The 15279-nt window shown below is 40.4% G+C and overlaps 1 protein-coding gene across 1 annotated transcript; it reads left to right on the top strand.

Annotated features, from left to right (window-relative positions):
* The first annotated feature begins 1448 nt into the window (after positions 1–1448).
* On the top strand, positions 1449–3536 carry LOC105230548 (uncharacterized). Its single transcript, XM_011211360.4, has 3 exons — positions 1449–1804; positions 1889–2525; positions 2608–3536. The coding sequence occupies exons 1-3, from the start codon at positions 1577–1579 to the stop codon at positions 2865–2867; spliced, it is 1125 nt and encodes a 374-aa protein (XP_011209662.1). The 5' UTR covers positions 1449–1576; the 3' UTR covers positions 2868–3536.
* Positions 3537–15279: the final 11743 nt, after the last annotated feature.

The raw sequence follows: 15279 nt of genomic DNA, 5'->3' as shown, positions 1-15279 counted from the left end.
TTTTCGGTCTGAACATGGTATTAAAAATTTATCAAGATTTCGCCATACAAAAATGACAGTTCCAAATCACTTCATTGAAATGACTTGAAACTGATCCACGCCAAATCTCTCTGTGCGACTCTGATTTTGCGCCATCTACTTGTCAGCATTGGAAATCTGTTACATTATCACAGCTGATTTAGACATAACAAAGGGAAAAAAATGTAAACGAACAAATTTTTTTTAAGCAATGAATCTAATTTCACCTGAAAATCGACTTAACGAATGAAAAAGTGCATCCATTATTTCTATTATATGGAAAATATTTTAAAAAATACGGCTTTTATTACAAAATACTACATGACAATCTTTTCTTTTGATAAATATTAAGCGATGTGTATTCTTGAATGACAATAACAGCTGTTTTTTTATCTTTCTAACGGCAGTGAGAACATGCTATTTATTGAATGTAATTAAATGTAATCTTATCTCCTTAAATTTTTGGTCTGAACATGGTATAATGTAATAACTCAGGTGAAATACGTAATCGAAAATCTGTTTAACTCTAGCAAATAAAATATTTAATTTGGATCTTAAAACCATTGAAAATTTATTAATTCTACTATGTTCAAATAGATCTTAAATTTGTTTACGGCAATCGTTAATTAAAAATGAGTCTCTTCATTGGAATTACAATAAAAAATAATTATTAAATATAAGTGTTTCACGGATTTCCACGGTGAGATAAATAATTTTTTAGTTCAGTTTGGGATACAAAAGAGTATGTTCTAATCCCGATAAGTTTTTTATGTAGCAAATTTGGTTACAAGATTACTTATCGAATTAGTGGATTAGTCATGTTATATACCTTATGTACCTATTGAAATGCTATAGAAATAAATTGAAGTTTGTAAGGGAACATAAGGCCCTATTAATAAAAAAAATTTCCAATATTTGAAATAATTTAATTACTTTCATTCATGTCTTCCTACAACTAATAATTAGTCAAAATTTGAAACCTATAGGACCACTTTCGGATATGAACTATTGTGAAAAAGCAAATATTTAGATTACGTTGAAAAGGGACAATAACAAAAGTCGATAAAGCAGTATTTGAGTTCGGGAATGTAACAATCAGAAATACTGATCTGGCAATGACAGCTATGGTTTTCGTTAAATGCAGTGTTGACGCAATTTGCAAACTAACGCTTTTGAAGACTATTCCTCATGATGGGAAATATATTAATTTTTCCATTTGAAATTCTCAAACAATAAGTGTTTGAGAATAAGAAAATAATTAGTTATAATATTTATTTTACCAGAGCGACTTCGAGCATTTATTGCAATAAGATTTTGCTAGACAGTTTATTTAAAGTTTTTGAGTTTCAAATACATATCGTTACCTATAATGACGCTATTGTTGCATCTATTGGAGAATGACTGCGGTAACCCTGCTGTAAATTTAACGAAAGACTGAAACCCATTGACAGATGCTAGCAAAAGACTGTTTACAGAAAAAAAGTGGCGCTTTGCTACAAATTTGGTGAAAAACATTAAATTTCGTTTAATCTCGTTGTAAAAAATCGGCAAAATTGCGATGGAAGGGTCAGAGCAACAACACAAGATGGATAGGCGAAAGAAGCGCACATCCACAAATCAATATATGATGTACTTGGATATGATGGAAAAGGACTCTATTTTTGCAACAGGACGCATTCCACGCGATGTTGAAAGCAATTATTTGCACAAAAAATGGAAGGAACTTTCCGATAAGTTAAATACATGTAACAGTGGACCGACGCTAACAGCAGAAGAGTGGAGGAAGGTAGGGCTTACATATTTATATATGTCTATATATAAATACATACATGTTTGAGTCTTTCTAAAATTCATTTCCAATTTTTATTAGCGCTTAAACGATTGGAAGAACACAACGCGCTGTAAATATAGGCGAAGTATATCCGGGGAAAAAGATATATCATTAACATCTCTAGAATTAAAAGCGCTCAATCTTTTTGGCAAAGTGCCAAACACTTCATCGGAACCAGTGAGTATAACCCTTAAGTGTGAGAAGGAAGATCCAGACGAAGAAATAGAGCATCAGCGTACATCTGAATCCCTGCAAAAAGAGTTGCAGGCAGCTGTTGAAGAAGCTATATGCGGCGATGACGACGACGATGTCATGCAGGATGATAGCGAAGAGCAGGAAGATATCGTAGAACATACAATATCAAACAATGTTCAAACAACTGTAGGGAATGCGAGTACAACAGGAAATGTGGAGACTACAACCTATCGTACCATTTTGGTGGAGAACGCGCAATTTACAGATGAAGACCAGAATCAAGATCATTTGGAGTTTATCACACAGCGACGTCACACTTTGGGCACGTCATCCACATCAAGCAATGCCGTAGCAACCGCCGTGCAGACGACGGTAACAGCGGCGACTCCAATCCAAACCAATGTCACAAAACTCATCAATGGTGAAATGCCGTTGAAACGGTTGCGCACGCAGCCTCCCACCGAACAAGTAGTCTATGAAGGTACGTAATTTTCTGTATTTGAAAAAAGTTCAGTATTTATGGTAATCTTGCCTTTCAACTATTTATTAACATACTTCTTCAGTTAAAAAGGCGCCAATAGTGCAACATCCACAACCACGAACCATTACCATACGCAATACTGCAGTGCCGCAAGCAGAATGTAACAACAGCAGTAGCAGCAGCCAATTGATGGCCGTGAGTAGTCTGACATCACCTGATGTGCGGGAAATAGCACGACAACTTAAACGCATTGCGGATGTTAAAGCTGAGAAGCTGAGATTCGAAATAGCACGCTTTAAATTCAACAATCCCGGTTTTGTTTATCATTCACCCACATTATAGTATACTTACATTACAGTATACTTACTATAATATACACTTTGCAACGGGAATACGAAAAATTATTCACCAAATTTTGTTATAAAAAATTTTTCTACTTAGTTGTAATCGGCCCAAATATTATACTATGTCTTACAAAACGAATAGCAGTAGTAGACCTAACGCTTAACACTGACCTAAATTAATAGATTATTCCAATCGTTTCTCTTTTTTGTATTTATCATTTATTATTATAAGGTATTTTAAGTCTCACAGATAAGTTAATTAATTATCCTAATACAATTTGCAAGCTTGGCTATTGACGAGTAATCAGTAATGTTGTAGAACCCTACCATATGAGCATCACTCTCAAATGCCATAGTCTTCTTTAAAGTACACAGGCATTTTGGTTGGACACCTTTGCTACTTATTTGATACATGTTTTTTTATTTCAAAAACGTATTTCATAATAACTAAGCAAAGTCATTTTCGAGTTCTAATTTCGGCCACATGCGTGAGGCATGGACTTGAAATTGGAGTCGAAATAAGTGAAAACTTCTTGCAAATAAGAAGACTAAATTAAGTGTACAATTGGTTTTAATTATATGTATGTATATGTTACAGAAATATTTAGACATATGTAATACACATGTGTATGAAATTTTAAATAAATAAATTTCACTATAAAGTTAACCTATCATTGTACCGTTACTTGCTGTGCCAGGGGACTTTACCCTTGCACCTTCCCGTTAGTCTCCTAACCGGATTAATTTTGGTATGTTTTGATCATTGACTGTGTTGATGTGCGTTACCTTCGTAGCATTAGGGCGCTTTGCATTCGTATATAGCGCTATCATAAAGGCTAACCGAAGGAAACCGGGGAAAATTCGAAAAAAGTATCCTCAAATTTTACTTTCGAATCTTCATTAATATCTTTCAACTTCTTCATTTTCCATAACTTTAAAGCTCGAAAATGCATGCTCGACGTCATTTCATAAAAGGTTTTATGAAGATAAATGACTCATAAAAATATTGCCATAGATAAAAATCTTACCTGCTAATAAAACTCGCAGTCAACTGGCAATAATTATTGCTAGTGGAAACGAAGAGTTAAAAGATTTTCATTTCGCTTGAATATACTCATCCTCTCGACAGGTACATTTCGGCAAGCGAGCATAGCACCCCGCTCAGGTGTGTGGGTGTGTGTTGGCATAAGCTTCTAACGAGAGCAACAATTGCTGGGAATCGCCTGCGCGGAAGTGTAAAAATCTTTATGCGAGCGATTACTACGCTTGATCTCTCAAATGGGGAGGGTCAATTGATGTTTGCGATGACGTGGTCAACAAGCGACCGCAATAATAACAAGAACATAGCCACACTGGATAATCACATTGTTGTTGGCGCAAAAAAGAGCAACAAAGTTGAGTTTTACGGTCAAGCGGGTGGGGGAGGCAAGTTAAAAATAATAACAACAACATTAGGTGTAATGGTGTAACTATTGCCGGCGAAATTTTCGGTCTTGGCGCTGGTGTGGTTGTTGTAGCAATGGTTGCTCTTGCACCATGACCACAGCAATTTGTTTCGGAATTTTAAGCAGCCTCGGCAGCAGCAACAAAGTACCGCTTGTACATGAGCAAGCACCTCTACATAAGTACATACATACATACATACATACATACATACATGTGTATAAGCATACGAGTAGCGGCAGTTATGGAATATTTCCCCAACTCTTCGTGCCTTTTGTCTTTGGCCGTAACATTTCCGTGATTGCCGTCGCTGTTCACAGCTCGGCTGTCGTTACAGTCTCGTCCGAAATTGCATTCCTTTAGCTGCGGGCTGCGAATTCTTCTCGTGTCTGCCATCACATTCCGGCCACTGTCCCCTGCCTCTGCTTAAGCAGCCTCGTCAACGCTGCGACCATCATCGCGGTCACCGCCACCGCCACGGTCGCGGTCTCCAACAAGACATTTACGCTGATCTCCAAAGTTTAAAGATTTTTCACAGTAAATTGCATCGATGGTGCGCCTCACGTCGTCTGTGATATATCACAATGATATTTCTCTATATAGCAGACCAGTGCACATATTTTGGCTCAAGGGCTCTCATGCGCGATTCGCTTGCCTCCCTGACCGCATTCGCTCCGTGCTCGCTGTCATGTTAGAAATTTGCAACTTTTAACTTTTTCATCTTCATTATAAAGTTTTTTGTTTCGATTTTCGGCAGATTTTCAGCCGCTCATAACAAAACGTCTCATTTCGGGCTAGGCTTTTGCTTTATTTCCTTCGCTGTCTGAAATTGTGATTTTTCACCGGGCGATGTGCGGTTAATAAAGAAGTTACGATAATTTATAGCGCACAGAATGAGGTTGGGAAAATTCGCTTTGGCGTTCGCTGACTCTTCCCGCATTGACATAGCTGCTGGCCAGCGCTTTTCGGTTGGGCGTTAAGTGAGTTGTCAAATTGACTAAAGAACAGCGAAGTGTATAAATTTTGCAACAAATTACAATGTCAGCAATTCTGTTCGATGAGCAGTGGATTAACGGTTAAGGATTTGGTAAAAAAGTAATGGCAACTAATAATAAAAGCAAAGTGATATAACAAAGGAATATTAGGCACAGAATATGTTTATGTGTGCTGTGCTGACTCACTTGTGGCAAGGTGGGAACTGTTGGGTTGGGTTGGGTCACTTTGAAAGCTCTGAAAGTTTTCGACGCAGTACCCGCCGGGGGAAGCAGAGGAAGATGAAGGCCTCCACATAGCAAAAGGAAGAAACGACTGACGCGCAGTTGTTAACTCGACTATAACCGCGTAAGCGTTGTCTACGCCAACGAAGGAGAAGAAGAAGATCTAGAAATAGTCGAAGTCGATGCACTTTCCCTTATACCGAATATGAACTCTTCGTTGGGTTGACAAAAATGGATGACATCGGTCCATATTCTCCACTACTCTACACTGTTTTGATTTCTCCATTTTGCTTCATACCGCGCAGATCTGTCAGAGGATAACCTGTTGATACAAACCAAAAGAGGAACAGTCATTGGGATAACATAAAATAACATAACATAACATAAACAATCTTAATAAAACGTTACTTGCCTCAAAATGAGATCAATGCCGAAACTCTTCTCGGAGAAGTTAGATGTTTAACGAAATTTTATTTTTTTCCCCAACATTTTGTTCGAGCTGACGACTCATTGCTCCCCAATGGCAACTCCAGCTCCAATTAGTATTGCATGTTTGGGTTTCCTTTGCCGTTAGCCATCATTTATTCAGAAAGCTGGCTGCCAACGCATTGAAGGGCAACATGCGAGTCATTTATGTGCAACAAATGAAACATGTGGCAGGAAATGCCGACTGTGTGTGCAGTGTGTTTTGGTTCATGCGCCTCATTCGCTGTCTAAAAAGAGTTGACAAAGTCAATTCGAAACAATGACGACCAGCAGATTGCCGTGCTCTGCACAGATTCTTGGCTGTGATGACAGCAGCAACTTGAGAAACTGGAGTGAATGGTGGGACATGTAATGACAACGTCACTGCTGCCGTTGCGGGGACACACTCCTCAAATGGGCCATGCGACAATGTCAGCGATGTGGACGAACGGCAACTGAAGACGTGTGTATAGACACACGTAGCTACATACTTGCCTTATTTAGTAGAGCTCTTCTCGTATGCATGTGTATTACCGACCCAAGTATGATACGCCTGCTGTGTAGTACAACAAATTGGCAGCAACAGTTGCCATGCTAATCGCTAGAAAAGTGTTCTAGCGCATGTTTGTGTGGTTGAATACTTTCAGTCAACATTTTGCGAGTAGATTTCCACTGCCTCGTATATGTTACGTCTTGGGAAATGGTACCACTTCAATCTTGTGATCCGTATCGAAATCTGCTGTCATTCCCCCAGTTAAAAAACTTGAGTTTTGGACATGATCGAAGGCGCTGAGAAGATCTTCGGGCTCTGCTTTCCTCAGAGAATACATTCACACAGGTCCCGAGGCTGAAATACATTAAGAGGTTTGCCATTGTTTGCCGAGTCTGCCTTTCCTAAGTTCGGTCGGGAGAAATTACTATGTGAAAATGATTGGATATGTATTCAACGTTTCCAATAAAAATACATTTTATGTTTTCAGTAGTAGCAATGTCTATTGTTGGTCTTATTGCGGTCAAAAAAAAAGATCGCGACTAACAAATTTTATTTTGTTAAGTCTATTTTCTCTGTTCTATGTTGGTTTGCATTTGACGTTCGCTGACAGTGTCATTGTCAATGGCTAGAAGGCACATTCTTCAGTACGCACACGTTTTTGCATGCCTCAGTAGGTAAATCTACTGAATTTCAAACTGATGGAATATAGAAACGTAGTTCTGCTTCCATAAAGGAGTGCCGTACCGTTCTATCTGCATAAGACAAGACTCTTCAAATCAAAAGCAGAGCGGATCTGAAATCAATTCCATATTTCATTAAAGGGGGTGTAGAACGGTAAGCTCTTCCGACCCCTGTGTCTCTCCGAGATAATTGAGAAGGTCAGAGTACTTGTGCAGAAACTCCACTACTTATATGAGGTTAGGAACGGCGACAAATTCTTCTTTTGTCTTTTGGAGTTTAGTGGCTTATGATGGACTATTTGCACGTTCTCGCTTCGAGGCTTGGTCTCCTGCATTGTGAGGCATTGTCATTTTGAAAAAAAAATAAAGGGATTCAATTAAATTTTGTTTATTTCTTCATTAAAGGAACAGCCTTCGAATCGACCTGAACTATTTCTCGATCTTTTCATCTTGGTTTTAGAGCCACTTTGCTTTTTAAGATACACACCGGCGTTTCAATCACCATAAGTATGGAGGCAATAGGATGCTGGGCGTCGTCTAACAAACAAGTTTTCTACAATGAGCTTGATCAACCACACACGAGGATGTCCCTGTCTGCCGTTCCCACGATAGTCGGGTCTACGTAACCGAAACGGATCCGGATTTTTTACCCGGTCAAGGACTGTCAACTCGGCAGAACTCTGCCGCTACTACAAGAAAAACAGGTCCCTGTCTACATATGTATTTGCTTACTAGAACATATAGATTGGTATGAAACCTGTTTCAGCTCAGAAATCTTTTCTTCTTATCTGCCTTTACCTGACTACCGAAACATTCGCTCTTATCAGAAAATCCACTCATCTCCCTGCTCAGACGTAGGGCGGTCGGTCATTTGAACTTCGACTGATGAAATCTAAACGATCGTGGTAACCAATTTTAACAATTTTGATTTATCTGGTGCAATCAGGAACAGGTAAAAGTCATTACTTCTGGATCTCGGCTCAAATATTTGCAGATGTGAATTTCTCTCGAATTTACTTCATTTGACATTGCTGTGCGGGAACGTCCAGTGGCATTGACTCCGGCCGCATTTCACCGGTAGCCAGTAGTTGTAGCTGCAGTGGTAAGAAGGCCGTGTGCTGAGAGGTGCAGTCAAAATAAAGCAAAGAAATGGAAAAGTAAGTTAATCAAAACCGAAAAAGTGCAACCGCGGAAGAAATATCAATCAAGAACAGTTTCTTGACCTTAGGGAGCTTGTTGCCTGCGTTGCTGCACAAATTGCAAACGCCAATTGGCGGCGCGCAACAGCAACTGCAAACGCGCGCATGCGCACCCGCAACCGGCACTGCCTAGACCAACTGCAGGCGAGTCTCAGAGGCAGCAACGCACTGACCTAGACGCTGGTATGCGCCGACTCTGCCACTGTTGCTGCGGTCGCTGCTGTGGCGGCTGGCGACCGAGGGCCGTGACGTTGCTGAACTGCGATTGACGGTAATTGGTTGACGTTTGTCTTATTTAAATTTGTTTTTGCCCATTGCCGAGTTGTAACTGTCGTGTTGCAGCAGCAGCAGCAGCTGTTGCCGCGGCTTCTGCGTTACCATTGTTATAGCAATAGTTGTGTGATGTTGTTGTTGGTTTTGCCATTGTCATTGTCAAGGCAAATCAAATTGTGTGCACGCTGACCGTCGTACTCGCCACCGCCGCCTCCCCCTCGCCATCGAGCGCCAGTCGCTGCCTTCCTTGCGCTCCTGTTTTGCCAACAACTTTAATTGAAATGAGTTTCGGGAATTACGGAAATTGCATTCAAACAAATTTGGTTGCACAAGTATGTGGCTACATTGCAGCCAAGAGCCCTCACTGACACATGCATGTATGTGTGCGCGTGTGTTTGTTTGCATGCCAGCGTTCTTTTCGCATTCTCATTTAATTTTTATTACTATGCCCATTTTGGTAGCTGTTGTTGTTGTAGTTGTTGTCGTCGTAGTTATTCCTAGATTAGAATTGTTGACAAGCATAGAACATAGTACTTGACTGTCGTAATCATGGAATTCTCGGAATTGCCTTGTTTGAACGAGAAGTCAACTATGTATGTAGTTATGCATTGATTGCTCCCAGAATAGACCTCGACCCATACATACATACATACATTTGTACTACTGTCTATGTTTGTTGGCATTGATTGTTTGCTCAAATGCCGTTGTTAGTTCAGCATTAGAACCTCTCACGAAATAGTAATTTAAGTTCGGCTTAGCAGACAGACTTTCACGAAGTTTTATTGGGCAAAAGTGCTGCGAGAAGCCAACATGTTTTTATATTGATAAAAAATATTATTTCAAACATAATAATAATGTGTTGCTTTACGAACTCGAGTAAGCATAGTGACAAGGTTAGACGAGGCAGAAGAAGTAGCGGAAGAAAGTCTTCACCTCTACGAAGGTGTCACGAACGTACGAAAATGATGCTGAAATAGAAAACTTCTCTACCGCTGAATGTTGGGAGTTGGTTAACGCCAAAGAAGGAAAATATTGATTATTCGGAACATTATAAAGGGTGATTTTTTTGAGGTTAGGATTTTCATGCATTAGTATTTGACAGATCACGTGGGATTTCAGACATGGTGTCAAAGAGAAAGATGCTCAGTATGCTTTGACATTTCATCATGAATAGACTTACTAACGAGCAACGCTTGCAAATCATTGAATTTTATTACCAAAATCAGTGTTCGGTTCGAAATGTGTTTCGCGCTTTACGTCCGACAAATTTTGTTCAGCGATGAGGCTCATTTCTGGTTGAATGGCTACGTAAATAAGCAAAATTGCCGCATTTGGGGTGAAGAGCAACCAGAAGCCGTTCAAGAACTGCCCATGCATCCCGAAAAATGCACTGTTTGGTGTGGTTTGTACGCTGGTGGAATCATTGGACCGTATTTTTTCAAAGATGCTGTTGGACGCAACGTTACGGTGAATGGCGATCGCTATCGTTCGATGCTAACAAACTTTTTGTTGCCAAAAATGGAAGAACTGAACTTGGTTGACATGTGGTTTCAACAAGATGGCGCTACATGCCACACAGCTCGCGATTCTATGGCCATTTTGAGGGAAAACTTCGGACAACAATTCATCTCAAGAAATGGACCCGTAAGTTGGCCACCAAGATCATGCGATTTAACGCCTTTAGACTATTTTTTGTGGGGCTACGTCAAGTCTAAAGTCTACAGAAATAAGCCAGCAACTATTCCAGCTTTGGAAGACAACATTTCCGAAGAAATTCGGGCTATTCCGGCCGAAATGCTCGAAAAAGTTGCCCACCTAAGACGCAGCCGCGGTCAACATTTAAATGAAATTATCTTCAAAAAGTAAATGTCATGAACCAATCTAACGTTTCAAATAAAGAACCGATGAGATTTTGCAAATTTTATGCGTTTTTTTTTTTTAAAAAGTTATAAAGCTATTAAAAAATCAACCTATATATAGGGTGATTCATTTCGAGGTTCCCTACTTTTTTAGAGAAAAAACACGGAAACTTCAAATTTAAAGGGAAATGTTTATTACCATTCGAAAGAACATTCTTTGGTATTTATCCATTGAAGATTATCTCCTTTAAATATTGGCCGCGGCTACGTCTCAGATGGTTCATCTGTTGAGTCCAATTTTCGATGACTCGTTCGAGCATACCCACTCATAACTGACGAATGACACTCGTGATGTCGATGCGGGATTGTTCGCATTTTCTTGGAACTTTCCAGAACAGCCTCTGATACAACGACCTTGACATAGTTCAACGAATTAAGAGACAGCTACGCTGGCTAGGTCGTATCGTCCGCATGAATGAAAACAGTCCAGCTCTGAAAGTATTCGACGCAGTACCCGTCGGAGGAAGCAGAGGAAGAGGAAGACCGCCACTCCGTTGGAAAGACCATGTGTAGAATGAGCTGGGTACACTTAGAACCTCGAATTGGCGCCAAACAACGAAAAGGGAGAACGGCTGACCCACTTTTGCAAACTCGGCTATAACCGAGTAAGCCGTGTCTACGAAAATGAAGGAGAAGGTATCTGTTAGCGCAAACTTTTTAGCTCGAATTAATGACGAATTTATTGGTTTCCGGCGCATAATTTTTTCTTTGTTATACTCATCGTGTGAGTATCGAGGATTTGACGTCCCCTAACGAAGCCATTCCTTATCTGATTCACTTAGCACTATTATTCTTCTATCTTATCTCTATTTTCATATATTCCGAGCGCCGGTCTAAACTGTCCACAAAGAATATTTTTTGGACGGTATAAGTCGTTTGTCCATGTTTTTCGTCTGAATAAAGAAATGAAATAAGAGCGAACAACTCTTGGATTCTTCATCACCTTGTCATACGGCGTTGGTTCTTTGCAACGTTTTCGCCAAAAATGAGACTCATATCGTTCCGCAAACACGTATACAAGTATGTCTAATTTGTGCGACTTTGGACTATTCAGAAAACTCAAAAGTCCGATGCGGAGACGTCGTTTAAACACGATTGAGGAGATAAAAACCGAATAAAAAGACTTTGAAGGCTGTGCCGGGAAAGACTATTACGGCTGCTTCGAGCACTGAAAAAAGCAATAGCAAAAGTGGGTTTTAACGGAGGGGGCTTACTTTGAGAGAATGAAAGGCCTCACTTTTCAAAAGATCTTTAAATGGTGAGTCTAGTGTGGGCATCCTTGTGTGGTTTTGTCAAATTAATGATTTCTTCAACTCTACAAAGTTTTACTTAAGCATCTGCATCAATGGGGAACAACAACAGTTCATGCAGATCATTTATCAATAATATGTGTTTCACGATAAAACCCAAGCCAGACCACCACCAACAACAACAACAACAACAATTATAAATGCTGCCCGAAACAAAGCAACAAGGATGAAGTGAAATAGTAACAGCACTTGCTGTGCCGGGTCCACCGACCGCCAAGCCGAGCGCGCGACAGCTGAGTAATACGCTGCCATTACGATATCATCACGTTTATGACGTTAACACAATTAATCAACTCGCAAACGCTAAAAGGCTTTTGCTGCTGCTGACGCTCGTATTTCTTCGTTTATTTCGTGGACGGCCTAAAACAACCGTTTTCGCTGCGCTGGTGCGAGCAATTTCAGAGCCACTGCCACTGCCAGCGATATCAACGCCAACAGACGCTCAAGCAGCGACGCATTAATCTGCTAGTTTGCTCCCGCCACCGCCGCACTGCCGTTGCTGCCGCATCAGGCATAATCGGTTCGCTTTCCATCAGCTTGAAAATTTGTTTTCCGAAAAGTAATCGGTTTATTTTGTGTGCTTAGCGAGCGCGCGTGTGTGTGGCAAGTGGTTTAGTGATCGCGCGGCAGTCGTTGGGAGCATCCTCTGGCTGTGGATGCGATGGTTGCGATGCCTCCTACACTGCGGGCCGGCCGAAGCGCCCAGTCGGCTACAGTTATGGCACCAGGAAGTTGAGGTGTGCCTAACAACATCTGCCGCATTGATTGCTCTGGGTCTAATGACCAAGTGGATGCTCATGTGCCTGCATATATGTATGTATGTGTGTGTATGATTGTGTAAACAAGCATTTACGCAGGCACTTAAGTGATCTTCCTGCTACTGATGCCTCTTGATACTGTTATATTGTTACCGTTGTTTTTGTTGGCATCTGTGCCATAACAGCAATGGATCTTTTAGCCGCTGGAGCTCGCAGAATCAAGGAACGCAGGAACATGAATAACTGCAGTTGTCCGAGGTGCGTTGCTGTTGTTGTTGCAGCGTTTTCTTGCGGTATTGTCGATGCTCATTTCATTTAACTTTTGCAATACTTCATTCTGAGCTGCGCTGCAGCGTTTCAGCCAAGCTTCCATGTAGTGTACATTTGCAGCATGTTTGCCATGTGGCAATGTGCGGAGGCCGGGTGTGCAACATCACCCACGGAGCATTTGTTGTAATGCATCTGGTCTGCTACTCAATTTGCTGCTTATTGTCAGCTCGCCTGTCGGACGCTGGCGCGCTTGTTCGATTAACGAACCGGTGGATCGGTGGTTTGGCGAGGAAAGCAGCAGAAATGGCTTGCAACAACGCATCAGTTTCGGTTTCAATCTGCGCAGTCACCAACATGTGAGCTCGTACGTTGTGCTGGCAACGTTCCCCCTCCGGCGGCGGCGGCGGCAGCTGGTGTGTTAATGGCTTGCAGTGGTGCTAATGCTTTGTTTGGCGGATATGAGGTACATTTGTTTTCCAGTTAGCTTATCTCCTTACTGTAATGCTTTGCATGAAATTTATTTTTGCTTTCACGAGAGACGGAAATGTTGTCGGTTAATATTAATTATTTGCATTTCGCTCATATCACATACATATGTTTGTGTGTGTGTGTGTGTGTGTGTGTGTGTGTGTGTGTGTGTGAATGCGTTTGAATTATGTGCACATCATTGCTGATTGTTGTTGTGGTTCATGTTAATAAATCGCGTTTGCTTTCAATACGCAACAGGTGGAAAACATCGATTTGGCTAATTTGTGAAAGTTTGTTAAACCAATTTAGCTTTAGAGTCAAGAAATCGGCAGGAATTGCTATTCAATAATAAGATTTGTTTTTGGTGGAAAAAATCCGATTTAATTCTTAGTTATTGAGAAATTAGGACTATGAGAAAGCAGTTGAAATTAGTTATAGCCATCGTAAAGGACCTTGCACCACGGTTATAGCAACAAGCCGAATGTGGAACCAATGCCGAATGTGGAACCAAATATTTTTGTGAGTTGGAGTGGACATTTTCGAAAACATCTCGACAGTCGCTTCGAGAATGGACTACTTCTTCTCAATAGTATGTCCATATTATCATATCCTTTTACGAAAAAGTTCTTTAAGTACAAGTAGACGCTATGAGGTTTCATTTCGGAATCACCTTTCGCAAAAATTTATTCGAATTTCAACCATTGAACACATTGAACACATTATTGAACATTATGTTATTTTTGTTCAGTATTGTTTGGCATTTTATCATGGAAAGAATTACGCCTGAATAACGTTTACAAATCGTTGAAATTTACTACGAAAATTCTTTACAGAATGTGTTTTGCGCGCTTCCCTCAACTTATGGTCAACATAATCGGCCAACTGGGCGTATTATTCGCAACAACCCATTTTGAGACCCAGCATTCATTATTGGACCACATCTAGCACTCAGTGAAGAAAATTTAGCAACCGTAGTGGAGATTGTACACCAAGGCTGTGGAGTGGTTCGCAGCAACTCGGACTGATATTTGAAAGAACTTGGCGCATTTTACGTAGAGATCTTAAACTGAAAGCAATCAAAATAGAACCTGAAGCATTTCTGGCTCAACAACTGCAACTTCATCCAGAGAAAGCCACGATTTGGTGTGGTTTGTAGGCCGGGGAATCATCGTTCCACATTTCTTCAAAAATATTGAGAACCGTCAACTGACTATTTGATTTAACAAGCGCTACTTCTCGTATATCGCATTAATAAATGGGTTTATTGAGAGAATACTTCGGTAAGTAAATAATTTCAAGTTTGGGGCCGGTCGTTTGGCCACCAAGATCGTGTGATATCACGCCGGTAGAATTTTTCTTGAGGAGATCTTTAAAGTCTAAAGTTTCTGCGGGTAATTCCGATTCGATTCGCCAGTTACCAGTCGAAATTCTCGAACGAGTCATCGAAATTTGGATCCACGGATGGAATGAAGACGTAGCCGCGGCCAACATTTAAAAGAGATAATCCTTAAAAGATGAATATCAGAGAATGTTCATTCTAATGATAATAAACATTCCCAACTAAATTTCTTGTTTTTGTGCATTTTCTTTAAAACGAGGGGTACCTTGAAATGGATCACCTTTTACAGTTGTTAACTAAGATATAGGAAAATCCGCAGTATTGGAGCAAAAATTAATGCCCTTTACTAGAACGGGTCGGCATGCAGAAAATGATCTACAGATCATTCTAAATAACTTTGCCTGAGCTTATCTGTAAAACCGGTTTCAAGCCAGGATTTTTAACTTGAATCCGTTGTATGGGAGATTTGTGATATAGTTTTCCGATCTGATCGTTTCCGGCAAATGATCTATAGATAATTAAAAAAACGCATCAACGAAAAAATGTTTATGATCCCTAAATCTCGTCCTAACCATA

This window comes from Bactrocera dorsalis, chromosome 3 (assembly GCF_023373825.1).
Source record: "Bactrocera dorsalis isolate Fly_Bdor chromosome 3, ASM2337382v1, whole genome shotgun sequence".
Taxonomy (NCBI): domain Eukaryota; kingdom Metazoa; phylum Arthropoda; class Insecta; order Diptera; family Tephritidae; genus Bactrocera; species Bactrocera dorsalis.
The sequence above is the reverse complement of the archived record's forward strand: the minus strand, read 5'-3'. Positions and strand labels throughout refer to the sequence as shown.